The sequence below is a fragment of the Amphiura filiformis genome, chromosome 1 (assembly GCF_039555335.1).
Source record: "Amphiura filiformis chromosome 1, Afil_fr2py, whole genome shotgun sequence".
Classification (NCBI taxonomy): Eukaryota; Metazoa; Echinodermata; class Ophiuroidea; order Amphilepidida; family Amphiuridae; genus Amphiura; species Amphiura filiformis.
In genome coordinates this window covers 79,844,867-79,859,453 of record NC_092628.1, presented here as the reverse complement: position 1 = coordinate 79,859,453, position 14,587 = coordinate 79,844,867, and the positions used below count along the sequence as shown (strand labels likewise).

Sequence of the window (14,587 nt, the reverse complement as noted above, 5' to 3'; positions counted from 1 at the left end):
TGGTCAGAAGTGTCACAAAAATATGGACCAAATTGACAAATATGTCAGATTTTTTTTTTCAGTGTAGCCTATATAGTTTATTGTCAAACTTGTTTTGGGTGATAATTCAGCATTCTATGGATGAAACTGAAACAGGTTTTTGACAATTTGAGGCATATTTTGTGGCATTTCTAAACACTTGTTTTGCATTGAGTTGGTGCAAAGGTATTTTAAACAGGCTCACAAACAAAGCCGCTATTGTGTTATTAATAGTCACAGGTCAGTGATTTTACAGCGGGAGGTCAAGATATTACGAAACCTACAGAGTATACAATGTGACTGAAAACCTCATGTTAGTAAGTTAGAAACAATTTTCTGACTGTAAAGTTGTTGTTTTTTGACTCACACTGTATAGGTGTGCTTTTTGGATTCTTTGGGGTTTTGTGGATGATTAAAAAAATTGGTAAATGTTTGAATTGAATTAATGATTTACAGTTCTCTTACCTCTACTTCATCGCTGAATAGACTGTCACCAGACCCATATGCTGACTCTTCCTCACCACTAGACCCCTCTTCAGAATCACCACCAGACTCCGCTCGAGAATAATCCTCACCACCAGACCCCTCTTCAGAATCACCACCAGACTCCTCTTGAGAATAATCCTCACCACCAGACCCCTCTTGCGAATCACCACCAGACTCCTCTTGAGAATAATCCTCACCACCAGACCCCTCTTGAGAATAACCATCAGACTCCTCTTGAGAATAATCCTCACCACCAGACCCCTCTTTAGAATCACCACCAGACTCCTCTTGAGAATAATCCTCACCACCAGACTCCTTGCTACAATCCTCTCCAGTACCAGACACCTCTCTAGAATCCTTGACAAGCTCCTCTACTGCACAATTCTGGAAAAATAGAGTATCATATCTTTCGGTCTTCATCTTTTGAATACAGGTCTGGAGTACAGGGCAGTTGTGGGTGCACAACTCTACGGTTAAAAACAACAACTTCATAATGCAATTAAGTGTTTAAACTAACCATTTATATGGGCAATGGCCAATAATACCTTTGACTGATACAACTTCAGAACATCTTGACAATGTATGTATACATGCAAAGATAATTGGTAAAATGTGATTACAGGGTCATTCAGATATTTTGTGAGGGCGCTCTAAATTTTAGCTCAAAATTTGTTATTATCTTTTGGTAGCTTCTCTGCACATTACCACTATATTCCAAAGGAATACTGCTAATTTTGTTCATAATAGGGCAGGAGCATTTTTTTTTCAATGACATTGACCTGCATGTCATGATTGGGGAGTCAGCAGTCAAACACGCAACATGCATAACTCCAAATCTGTAAGCTTAGTGCGAATCAATAAAGTGAAAAGGGTTCCAAAACAGGGCATTTCAGGTACAGGAATGTAGTACATTTTAGGTACTACAGGTACCATTTAGGTATAGTATTGTACCTTTTTTCTGCCAGGGCTTAATTGGTCTAGGATATGAGAACCAAATTCTTTACAGTTAGCAGAGTTAAAAGGACTGAGCTCTCAATAATAATAATGTACCATATTACTGTGTGAAGCACATTTGGAATCACATTCTGTTACCTTAACTCTCCATGGCAGATCGGTAATGCCATAATCATACGTTAATTCTTCACCTGCTGCAATATCTTTTCTGGCCAATATGCACAATGTTGGTCTGTTTTCTACTATGTACTTTTTCATGATGCAGTTTGGATCCTTATTGTCATCATTCACTAGTCTTGCCAATCGACCATCTTCAATGGTGGCATCAATACTGTAAAAATAAACCAAAGCTGAATTACCTTCTAATTCAATAATTGGTACATACATACACCGTACCTTATGGAGATAAATTATAATACACACAATGTTACTGGATAACTTGAACTTCATAGGGTGCTTTTAGTGGAGACATGCATGTATATTGGTAAGCATATGAAAAACTTTGGTGCATCTGCTCCGAGGCCGCAAGAATAGCGCATACAGCACAGGGAAAGTGCATGAAATTTTACTTCCCTCCAAATATCTCAAGTGACCATGAGTAAACAGAGCAGTGTTTCTAAAATCTTCGCCCAGAGCTTACACCCTCCTAGTACAAGGTTTCAAATAATACCATTTTTATAGTTTAATTCATTTACATGTAGGAATTGCCCACAATTTTGCCATAAAATATGTGTTTATGATCAAAAACGGTTATTTTCAATGGAAAATAAGCACTTTTTTTAGTATTTTGTACAATGTTTTGGAGAGAAATCCATCAGGTGTTTTTAGGGAGTGTTCAGAAATACTCTGGTGGGGGGGGCTAGAAAATATGTAGGGGGGTCATAACATTTTAAGAGTTCGGAATAGGGGGGGGTAAAAAGTTTTGGGTGTATGAACAGGGGGGGTTAAAAAATTTTTGGCACGTAGAAGGGGGGGAGTCAAAAAATTTCTAGCGATGCGCACGCAAATGTTCCCATGTTAAACCAGAACAAAAGTACATTTCATCCAGTGTTAAACATTGTCGTCTATAACTTAATTTTGAGCTTTGTGTCAGTTCTTTCTGGTCAGCTCTAAAAGCTGCAATATCTTTGTTCTTCTTTAGTGTTGACAATTTTTACAATAATGTTTCATGTAGTACAGATTATTAATTTATTATCACTGGTATATACAACTAAATCATGTTGCATTGCAATTTATAGGCGGAGGAAGCTTGGAGAAACAGGGGGGGGGGTGCAAACTAATTTTTTCCATGGGGGACATCCCCTAAAAATCCTTAAAGAAGAAAAAATTAAGCAATAATTGCCATGTGCAACTTTTTTTAGCACATCGAAAAGCACCATGTTTTGGGCCCAATAGAGAAAATTGCAAAATTTAGCGCTTCGCGATCACACGAACTGGCCCATCAATTTAATAGCAAAACACACCATTTCGGCAGTAGTGTAGACAGGGGGCGGAAGGGCCCCTGACAACAAATGAAAGAGAAAAGTGCCCCTCTGACAAAAAATGAAAGAGAAAATCTGGAGGGCAAAGAAAAGGAGCAAGGAGACCCTTTTCCATATAAATTCAACCCGATCATGGGCCAAAATAGTGTAAAATACAAAATGTTTGCACGCTGTGTGCGCACATTGTCACAATAAAGGCATTTTCATCCCATCATGGGCGAAATACACAATTTTTGCACACGTTTTGTCCCAATAAAGCCTTTTTTGGAAGCTCAAATACATGTACATCAGTCTCTCTAAAAAACAAAACCGGTATATGTATTTGCAACTGCAATTTCTTTTTTCGTCTGTGCCCCCGAAATTTTATTCACTCCCGACCAAGAAAACTGGCTACGCCCCTGTATTTTGGGCTAAAATAGTCTTGTTTTTGCGCGCTTCGGCGTTGATCCCGGGGTGGCCCATACAATCATCCCCCCAATGTTGACGCCTATATGTGTGTTTCTGACCAAATTAAGCTCATATTTGGCCATTTTAGCCCCCAAAGTACAAATTTTTGCGCGCTTCACGCGTATTTAATCCTCTTTTACATCAAATTTTATTCGTTTAGCTTCCAAATGGCAAAATTTTAGCATGCTACTTTAAAACATTTCCACAATTCCACATATTTTATATCAATGACATGGGTACAATTTCATTGCACTTGAATACAAATTTTAGTATCATTAATGCCATTTGAATGGTAGTAGAATTGAATTAGTAGAATGGTATTATGATGGGGGGGGTCAAAATAGTTTTTAACCTATATGAGGGGGGTCAAAAAAGTTTTAGGTCCATTAAGAGGGGGGTCAAAAAAGTTTTGGGTTAAGTGAAGAGGGGGGTTAAAAAATTTTGACATGAAAAAAATATTTTCGAGCCCCCCCCCACCAAAGTATTTCTGAACACTCCCTTACTAGTTTTTATTTTTTCTTCGGATGAAAAAACCCACAACAAAGGTGGTGCTTTCTGATGATGTAACTTTTATTATATTTGGCTAACAGGAAATACCCTACCTTCTTGAGGTCAAATTTTAAACAGTTATATGCAAGTTTGGCAAAATGTTCTGCACATATCTGCAAGTGATCTTTCGTTGTTCAGTTCTTGTAATCGTACAACACTAGGGAAACTACAACACAACAACGTAAAAATACTATTTTGGACGGGGTCTAGGTCAATGAGAGTCTACACTTTAAATACTTCAGACTTTAATTTGCATGAAATTTGTTATTATACCTACCACATCTTTTGCCCATTATGCTTGAAATCAAACATGAATGAACCTTCTCTATCTGCACTATATTCATCATTTCGTCTTTCAGCAGTAGATTCGTCTATCAATTCTCCACTATATACTAAAAGGAAGTTCCCTTCTTCAAAGCTCTTAGTAGTTTTAACACCTCTTCCTGGAAGAAGACAATTTTAAGAATTTATTACAATCACTTTCAGGTTGAATCATAAAAATCATGACAACAAATTAAACTTGCATTGAATCAAAATGATCATGCATGCAGTGTAGCTGCTGCTTCATGACATAAAATGCATTGATTTTGTTAGGCTCCATGACATGGCATAAATGACAATTCACTTGTATTTTCTGCATCAATATGTAAGCCTATAGTGAAGGCATCCTGTACAGCTTAGGCTCAGTTTAGTGTGTATATTCGAAGGCGAATATTCGTTGCCAAATACTTTTTGTGACGTCAAAATATATACAGCATCGAATAAAATACGATGACATGTCGAGTTGAATCAGATTAAATATTGCGCTCCTGATAGCGAGATACTATTGATTTGTATGATAGACTCGAAGTCATTGGAAAATAGTTTGACGGCACGATGATTTCAAAAATCCCCAATAAAAATTAACTTGCTTGGTTGTCAAATATATATAGGCCTGCACTGTTGTAAAAAAATGGACGGTGATGAGCTGAAGGAAAATCGAATAAATGCGGTACAGTCGAATCGTTCCCATTTTATACACTAGAGGGTACCCGTGCTTTGCACAGTTGTAATGTCTTTTACAACAATTCAGGAATGAAATCAAATGTAGTTATGTCACTACGAAATTAAAAGGATGTAAAAAAAAAGGAAAATGCGTGGCAAGCAATTGCTTTTAAGTGCTGTAGTGATGGTAAGTGATATTTTATCAAACATATTAGATTTTAGGCATAATACACAGCGCAACCTTCCCATAGCATAGGCCCTAATGTAAATCTATCTAAGTCCAATCGTGAGGAAAAATATATGGCAGTCCAACTTCAATACATTTGTACAATTTCTTCCTTCCCACTTTGACTCACCTGGCCCAACACACACATGCATAGGTCTATATGATATGTCAGACAAAAAATTATGTTTGGCCCCAAATCATGCCCCCCCCCCTTCACAAATTTGGTTAGGCCGGGCTCGGGGTGTGGGGGTCAATCACTGGTGCGTCACAGAGGTTTTGCATACATTTCTATCGTTTTGAAATTGATAAGCGTTTATATCTGTCACATTTAAAAGCAGCAAACTGCATTGAAACTATAGAAAATGTGGACACAAGATAAGAGCAACTACACTTTTCTTCCTTTTTTCACAAATTTGAATTATTAGATGATCATGATATTTTTGAACTCTTGCTTTTCTGTTGGAGTATAAAGAAAGTTGGAATCGCGAAGTCTATGTGACACACCCGTACATTTTTTAACTGCAACTACTCAGGTTGTATACTGAATGACCCCATATTTTTGGAAATGTACATTTTACCCAATTGGCCCCTACTCTCAACTTGGAGTAGGCACATACCTGTCACTTCAGATAGCAGATAGGGAGGTCCCCCACCTTAATTACCTAAATTTATTATACAATTCAATAATCAAATAAAAGCCAGAAAAATGGGAAAAAACTCAAAGGCCTGAGGCATTTCATTATTATTATTATTATAAAAGCATTTGCACCCGATAAACCATAATTATACACCATCCTTTGGTAGATGTCTCTAAAAGGTATACCACATACTTGGTAGAATTATTCATCACATTGTGCACACATAAAGTCTGAAAAGAAATTTCCTCAAGGAAAAATACCGTATGCAAATGATATGCCACATTATAACGTAGAAATATGATACATTTGTCTTCCTTACATTGTGTATTCCTAGTATACCGGTAATTGCTTACGGGGCCAAATATGCTTATTAATTTATTTATATGACAGATTAGCAATGATATATGAAAATTGTATTTTTGTATTCTACAGATAGGCCGACATGTACATAATGCATATAGTTGTCTTGCAGCCTTTCTAATAACATGTCTCCAAAAGGTATACCACATACCTGATGGAGAATCTTCAAAGCCATTGTGTGAAAGTAATGTAAATGTCTCCAAAAGGTATACCTTGTTTTGAAATGGTAACTGACCATTTTTGCCTGCAAACCATGCCCAGAGCTGCCCAATTACATACATGTATCTTATGAAGCAGTTTTGAATTTTCTGAAATTAATGCACTAGCTGCACACTCATGCACCTTTGTTTATTTTTTGTTTATGGTATTATTATTTTTTCATCGCAAAAGATTAAAACAACATTCATACAAACAGTGCAGCAGTATTGTATATCATTGTAATATCAATCCAACTAGAATGACAGATTGCATGATTAAAACAATGATGAAATTTTAACATAGATTTTATAAACATGATACCGGTAAATAACATGTACATACCCTTGATCTCATCAATGTAAGCCTCCTGCAGTCCATCTCTGTCAGAATTGAGGTACTGTTCCGCTTCTTCCTCTGGACTCTAAAAAGTACCAGAAAACATATTCTTTAATAGAATTACTATACATGGACATGTAGGTTGTTTTAAAAAAGAGAAAGCATAAAAGTCCTCAAGGGATAAAACTGGAAAAATAAAATAAACAAAATTATATAAATAACTTAAAGACTAAAACAAATAGCCCATACGCATAAACCTAAACAGTCTGCGAGTTGCTAAGGCCATTTCGGGCTATTACGTAATAGTACTTATTAACGAACGAACCAAACACAGAAGTGACCGTAACACACTGTTTTGGTGAAAGCTTTCGAAGCTCATATCTCACGTTAAGAACATTGAATCTTCACGAAACTTACAGGTTTGTTCTAGATAATTCTAGCTTCATGCCAAAAAACAGTTTTATACATTCAGTAGTTTTCCAATGATAAGGAAAAAATGCTTCTCAAACGTCCGAGTTTCAAACTTGTTAACAAATGGTGTTTGCACAGGTAACAGGTTGTCTATCTTCAGAAACTCATGAATCATGAAACAGGCCTTGAAGTTTATTTTCTATGCAGCAACCCCGGGCAGCAACTTCTTGTACGATCGCCTCTCTAATTAGTAATTAATAAATAAAAAAGTACACAAATTTTGCCAGTCGCGAGATTTATGATACTTGGATCCTGCCTGGTTATGGTAATGAGCATGCTAATGAGGCTCACACAGCATGTGACAGCATGCAGTTGAGCGACACAGAGGGTATAATGTTGAAACTTAAGGCTTATGTTGGTCTGTGGTTAATTATCAGAATAGGCCCTGGAAAACAACAACAACAACAACAACAAAAATGACACGGAACATTTTACCAACCCGTGTGTGGCATGTCAACAAGAGAGGCCGGTGCATCTCCAAGTTTGTACGATTCAGTGGAAATTGAGAAATTGGCATAGATTTGGCGAAGTTTTTGCGCCGATTTGAACACAATATCAGTGTGAGCTTTACAGACGTCAAACTTCGCCATTTCTTTATCGATTCCGAATTCTCTTTCACACATAATAAATTCAAACTGTGTATTCACATACTAATTTTGATTGCACGATGCAAAGATTTGCAGAAAAATAAGATGGGAACTTCATCATTTTATGTTTGTGAATTTCACGTACTGGTAGCACAGTGGCATCCTGTTATGTAATCCAACTAGTATTCGCTTAGCTCCCGGGGCTTAGCTACTTCAAAATATGGCCTTGGTAACTCGCAGACTGTAAATCTCCCAAAAAATCATGACATTTCACCCATTTTTTTTTATTTATTTACTTTTGCTAAATTTTGGATGGGATGCAGCCCTCATCTATTTACTTTTTTATAGGTTTTTGAAATATTGCTCCAATAGACAAAAAACACATTAACTACTGAACATTTTCAATGGCATGGCAAACCTGTGTCCATCCATGACAGACATATTTTACCTATTAAACCTTAGTGTTGGTGAGGAGTTTTCTTTGTGGAACTTTATAACAAACCTTGTTTAAGGAGAGATATAGCTCCATATATTTTTCAGAAGAAATATTTCAGTTTTGAACAAATAAACAACTTCTTGACATTTTTGTGTGTCATGGACACTGACACATTAGAATGTAAATCAGCCTTTATATTTTAAACTTGCTAAAATGTTTTGAAATAATTTCAGCATGTTTCGATGACCAACTTATATGTATCAGTATTTATTGTAACCTGTGCATGTGCATGCGCAGATAACTTCAGTTGTTAAAACTCACTGGTTTTAGTAGCATACTGTATTTGTTTGGGAAAGAAAAAATCACTTATTTGGTTCAATTGATTAGAGTCATTGGCCTGATAAATAAAGTAGTTACGTACCTTTTGTACTCTCTTCCTTTGAGACCGTCTTGGTGCCTGTTCACAAAAATTAAACAAGAAGGGTTTAGTGGTTTAAATGTAAAAACAGTTCAATGTGTTCATATGTAAATATTGGGCTCCATACCCCGCATACCTAGGCACGGTTGCCTTGTTTAATCAGAGATTTTAGAATCTATAGTTGAATGCACTGTATCACATAGATTTATAACACTGTGAAACACAGTTAGGCTCGATTCAAAGCACTTAAAGCGAATATATCACGTCAAATATTTGTTCTTTACAGACTGTGATGTCATTGAATAAACCTTTGTTTCTCTTGTCTTACTCATTCAAAACTATCCAAGGACACCCGTTAAAGCCCACTCCTATCTATGATGTATAAATTCACAACGAGACTTTTAATATCACTCCATTATCACAAGCGAGATCAAAAATCAAAAAGATTGCTTACTGATTTATGGCAATTGACGTGATTGGCTTTGTTCTCTATTGTTTAAGTTGAAAATGTCCAACTGAGAGAAATAATATATATCTTCCTATGTCGTCTCATATTCCCTTTCGGGTCTTTAAACTGACCATTTGAAGTGTTTTGTAATGATTTACTATTAAACTGCATCTTTTGACGTCACAGTCTACATTCGATGTATGCATTCGCTCTCGTATAAAAATTATACTATTCTATGCCATATAAATTCCAATTTCGTCTTCAACCCACACGGTACAATAAAGACTTGATAATTTAGTGTACGCTGACAAAACACCTTAGATTTGGTGAGCGAATATTCGCCTTCGAATACAAACACTCTAAATCGAGTCTTACTAAGAGTAGGGATGCCCACTGTCAATACAGTTTCCACTAGAACGGTTTTTCATTCACTGTGTGCGTGGACTCACACACGTATTGTCTATGGAGAAACTGATCGATACAAGAAATCCCAGGCCTGTTAAATGGCGTACATGACTTGTTTTGATCCAAAAGTAGGCCTATATCAGGGTGTTTCAAGAAATTCCTGATTCCACCAGAAAACATTAACCAAACTTTTTCCTGTTTGGTCAGTAAATAGAGAGGACCTTCCTTCATGAAGAGATCAACTTTTTTATTGAAAAATTTAATGAGATGAGAACTACAACAGGTTGAAGTGACACCATTCCGTGCATCAGGTGTTCAAACGCAATTATCTCCGAATTTGGAGTGAATCAGACAAGCAAACTTACATACTCATAAAATTTAACTATTTTTGAAGACAAAATGTGTAGGATGTTAAGAAATTTAAGAATGTTTAAGCCTACCATGCTGCCCATCTCAAATCATGCACTTCCCCGTGCACTTCTCACTACCATGTCCATTTCATATGCTATCCATCATGGCTTCCATGCACACACAGTGTATTGCTCAATGTAGTAAAGATAACCTTTGAGTTGGAGCAAATTTCTCAAAATTGGTAGTGATTAATGTTACCAATCTTATGCCATGATGAAATATAATAATTTTTGAAGATAAAATGTGCTGACCTTAAAAGATTGAACAATGTTTAAGACTACCGCTTTTCATTTGAAATAATGCACTTATTGTTCATCTCCTCTATGGAGATATTTTCCATGGCGGCCATCTATGATCATGCTTGAGGTTTCACCAAACAAACCATGGGTTTTGAGGTCTTATATTTTTTGTTGTATGTCAACAAAATCGATTAAATTTTCAGGATGATCTTATTTTCATGTTGTTATAAGCAAATATAATATTCGAGATAAGCTAGTTAATAAATACATTAAGAAAAAGTACCTTAAAGTTGCACTTCCTGTTAGTATTCCTTTTTGGACTTTAACTTTTTAACATGTTCTAGCAGCCCTGGGAGATATAAAACCGTGACACTCGAAAGGCCATATCTCTGGAATGAAACGTCCGATTAAGATTATTTAAACGCCAAAATGTTTCTTTCATCAATTCCCAGCCAATAAGTTAGGTCTGAATCAATTTAAAAGTACTTCAATTTTTAGTGGACATGCCTACTAAGAGAACTAAAACTGTTTAAACAGTTTGGTGTCAATACACCTCTTCTGTACAAAAGATACATTGTCAGGCAGGAATTCTTCTGACAAAAGTTCTGATTCTAACCCCAGGTTCTATGTGCTGCCTGCCTTCCATTTCACCCTTCAATCTACCCAATCCAATGCATCATTTACAAAAACTTTGGTACCATCCATTATGTCAAATCCCTCTACAAAAGAAATGTTTTACTATCATGCTTACATAAAGGACCCAAATATTTCCAACCCCCGGGGGGTCACTGCCATTGAAACATGCATCCGCAAATGCTGGGTTGGGACAGAGCATTGCGACATGGAACGGGGTTGAATCATCCTCTGTAGCTGTACCAAGAATGATGAGTGGTGCCATATTGCATATAGAGGGAGTGACAAAGAAAGCATCGTCTTGGGATATCTTTAAGGATATGTGTAGGGGTGAGCTGTAAAATGCTGTTGATAACTGGTCGAAACACGATTTCCTGTTAATACTTATAATTCTTGACAAGAATTAATGATATTTTATCATAGTACTAGTAGGCTTGCCGGTGAACCCACATACAAAATTGAGTAAATGCTGCAAATAGTGTTGAAACGAAAGTTGTGCATAAATCGATATGTATCTCAAGTGCTACCATACATTAAGCTGCTTTTTAATATGTATTGTCATACACCTATGTGTACAACATACTGTGAAGTAATTGATTAAATCACTTTACAAAACAATGCAATTTGATATCTTTGAGTCGAACGACCATGAAGGGTCATCTCCTCTAAGTTGGGTACAATCCAACCTAATGGAGTAAATGACTGAATTTTTTTTTGTTTCCTAAGTGCCCCCATTTAGGTTTCAAATTCATGTATTAATTTTAGTTTTTCTTTGTATACGTAGCGTAGGGCCTATACTATATTACTTTGCTTTCACAACATTGACTTTTTCTACTGCTTTTTTTCTGATGTTGTAATTTGTTTGCCTTGTCTTAATGCATTGCATTGTCATTGCATTTTAACCATGGAAGGGTTTGAACCTGAAACACTGTTGTTACACTTTCTAAAGCATTGCACTGTCATTGCCAAATCATGCTTTATATAAAAAATAAAAAAATATTGTCACATATAAAAAATACTTACCACTTCACTGGGTTTCCTTTTCGGCATTGTGTTACATACAGATCTAAAATAGAATGAGAAATAAAACATGTACATCACATTTTTTGATCCTGCATGGAATGTGATCAAGACATCCAACTTGCAGGATTCTCATAAAATGCAAGTTATCCTGTCAAATAGTCATAAAATAAAGCAAGTGCATGACCTGCTAGTGTTTGGTATAAAGTCTATTTAAGGTGATTATTATTAATCCTCATAAAGCACAAAAGTTTTTACCACAAAGATCTCGAGCTTCATTTATTCATGCTGGGACACAAATGTCACTGTGCATGCATGACATAATGTAGGTATGCTAGGTGAATTCAAATTTGCCATCAAACTGCATCATTTTATATATCAAATTAAAGCCCTTGAGTAAACAAAGCCAAAACTGAAAACCTTTTTTTCATAGCACTTTCCGTAGCAAAGTTACATCTTGTCAAAGATTGACTTTCATCAAAAAAGATTCAGCTAGAAAAACGGCATTTCGGGGGTGTTTCTAGATCTTAGTCTCATTATGATAGCAGCTTTTTTAATGGAACTGCTATCAAAATCCTCTAAAATTCCATGTGCGATTGTCTTATCACCATAAAAAATCATATATTCGGGTCAAGTGAAGTATAGAAAACATATTTATGTAGGTTTCCTTCTTCGCCCAGTTGTTTTAAATTTCTATGTAAATATGCATTGACATTGTCGGCGAATTTGGCTGACTAGCAAATGTGTTAACTAAGGTTTGCCTGGCATACCTAATGACAGGAGGAAAGCTTTATAGAGCTACAGCGTGCAATCAGACATCTCCAATGCTTGCCATGATGACTCGTGTAGGGACCTGTGTAGGTCCTATCATTTTATGAATTTCAAGAGATCACAAATCTGGGTTGCCAATTAGTATTTTAGCCCATGTTAAAATTTTATTTTACTGGGTATTATTGGCCCTAGGTCTCTGATTCAGTAGCTTCATGCCCTTTGCGCCATGTCCCCAGCACATCAGAGCAATGATGATGTTCAGGGGCGGATCCAGGAATTTTCAATAGAGGGGCGCCATTTGGTCGACGACGAACAAGAATGGTGTTGAGGGAGTTATCCCTTAAAAACTCAACGATTTTGGCCCATTTGTTTACTGTCCATGACCGACTTTGCTCATTTTTTTAAATTTCTTTACTTTTCTTTATTTTCCTATTACTTTTTCTTGCGCCCCACTGGCGACACTACTGCTCCATTTCTGAGAAAATGTTCAACATGTAAACATAAAAGACATCGATTTGCAGCCATTTCTGAATTCAATTCTAAACGAAGAACACTTATTTTAAAAGAAAAGTGTATAATATCAAAGTCACCGATTTGCAGCCATTTCTGAACACAATTCAGAACGAAGAAACACAACTATAAGAAAAACAGTGCGCCGGGGTGGTGAGAAATTTTTCAAAATGAAAACATCAAAGTCATTGATTTGCAGCCATTTCTGAACACAATTCTGAATGAAGAAACACAAGAAAAGCTGCGCGCTGGGGCGGCGAGAAATTTTTCAAAATGGAAACATCAAAGTCATCGATTTGCAGCCATTTTTGAACAAGAAACACTCATTTTAAAAGAAAAGCGGCGTGCCGGGCGGTGCTTCGCTCGCCGCTATGGGCGCCTAAAATAAGTCAGGCCAGCGGTGCGTCGCTTGCCGCCTGGGTGCCTAAAAAGTCAGGCCGGCGCCTTTGTTTGCAAAAATTAGAGGGGCGCACGCTGGGTGTGCCCCCCTCTAAATCTCCCCTTGATGTTATAGGCCCTAGGCTATTGCTAGGCTTCATGTACACTGCAAGATTCTCATCTGTGTGACGCCGATGTCACATCAATGTCACTGCATCGGAAACTACACCTCGGTTTTCCATATCGCCGGTCCGAAATAGCCGGGTAGCCAGCCTCCTAGGTTTCTACAGAGTGACTTCACTGGCGCGGTGACTTCTCGCAGGAGAGTCACACTGGTGTGACTGGACCTGGTGCTCGGTACCGGCGCTTTTGGGTTGCCGGTTTTGCTTTTAGGCCTATTGCCATATTTTTTATATTCTCTTGATTTATTCAAATAATATTCTTTATTTCTTGCTTTTTTTAGGGGATTAGGGAGGGGGAAATTGCAAACTGGACTTTAAAAATAAGGGAAATATTAGATGAATAAAATAAATTTGTTAATAAAAGAAATAAACATGATCAGTAAACAAAGTATAATTCAATAAACTAATATGATGAATAAAATACATTTTTGTTAATTGGTGGTTATTTGAATAACTAAATAAATAACAAATGAAGAAATAAATAAGCAGGAAGAAACCAATAAACTAAGAATGGAAGAAACAAAGAAACACTTCAAAGAAAACAACTTGAGAAAATTGCAAATAAAGAAGTTAAAAGTAGGAATATTATAAGAAGCATGTAGGCCTATTGATGAATTAAAATATTAAATGTGTAAAATAAATAATTATAACAATAATAATTCATAACAAGCATTAATATTTATGTGATAAAAATAAGACACAATTTCAAACAAACACTGCAATAGGCCTATATTGATGTGACACCATTTATAGGCATAATTTGATAACGTAAGAAAATCAACATGAAAAACAAATCAAACTAATAGGCCTATAAAAACACCATTTTGAAAAACGGAAAAAGAAAATAGCACAAGCCAAAGTTTTGCATAAACTTACGGCAGTAAAAGTATAACTTTGCAGTAGACCTTTCAGGAAAGTGACAAGAAGTAAAACAAAATGCATGCTAGGCCTATAAATCAATTTTAAATATAAGGCTAATGGAACTCGATTGTTAGTTTCCT

At 36.3% G+C, this 14,587-nt stretch overlaps 2 protein-coding genes across 3 annotated transcripts in view; one reads left to right on the top strand and one right to left on the bottom strand.

The window, feature by feature from the left end:
* The window catches only part of LOC140154246 (uncharacterized), a 31,715-nt gene extending 19,929 nt beyond the window's left edge, over window positions 1-11,786 (bottom strand). For both annotated transcript variants that reach the window (XM_072176838.1, XM_072176844.1), the window contains exons 1-6: window positions 11,749-11,786; window positions 8,593-8,628; window positions 6,684-6,762; window positions 4,213-4,378; window positions 1,597-1,789; window positions 484-888 (exon numbers count right to left, since the gene is read on the bottom strand). In XM_072176838.1, coding sequence (XP_072032939.1) covers window positions 484-888; window positions 1,597-1,789; window positions 4,213-4,378; window positions 6,684-6,762; window positions 8,593-8,628; window positions 11,749-11,775 — 906 coding nt within the window. In that variant the 5' untranslated portion in view covers window positions 11,776-11,786. The remainder of the gene's footprint in view (window positions 1-483; window positions 889-1,596; window positions 1,790-4,212; window positions 4,379-6,683; window positions 6,763-8,592; window positions 8,629-11,748) is intronic.
* LOC140154263 (glycine amidinotransferase, mitochondrial-like) overlaps window positions 1-14,587 on the top strand; it is an 85,809-nt gene that overhangs the window by 52,171 nt on the left and 19,051 nt on the right. The window lies entirely within an intron of this gene.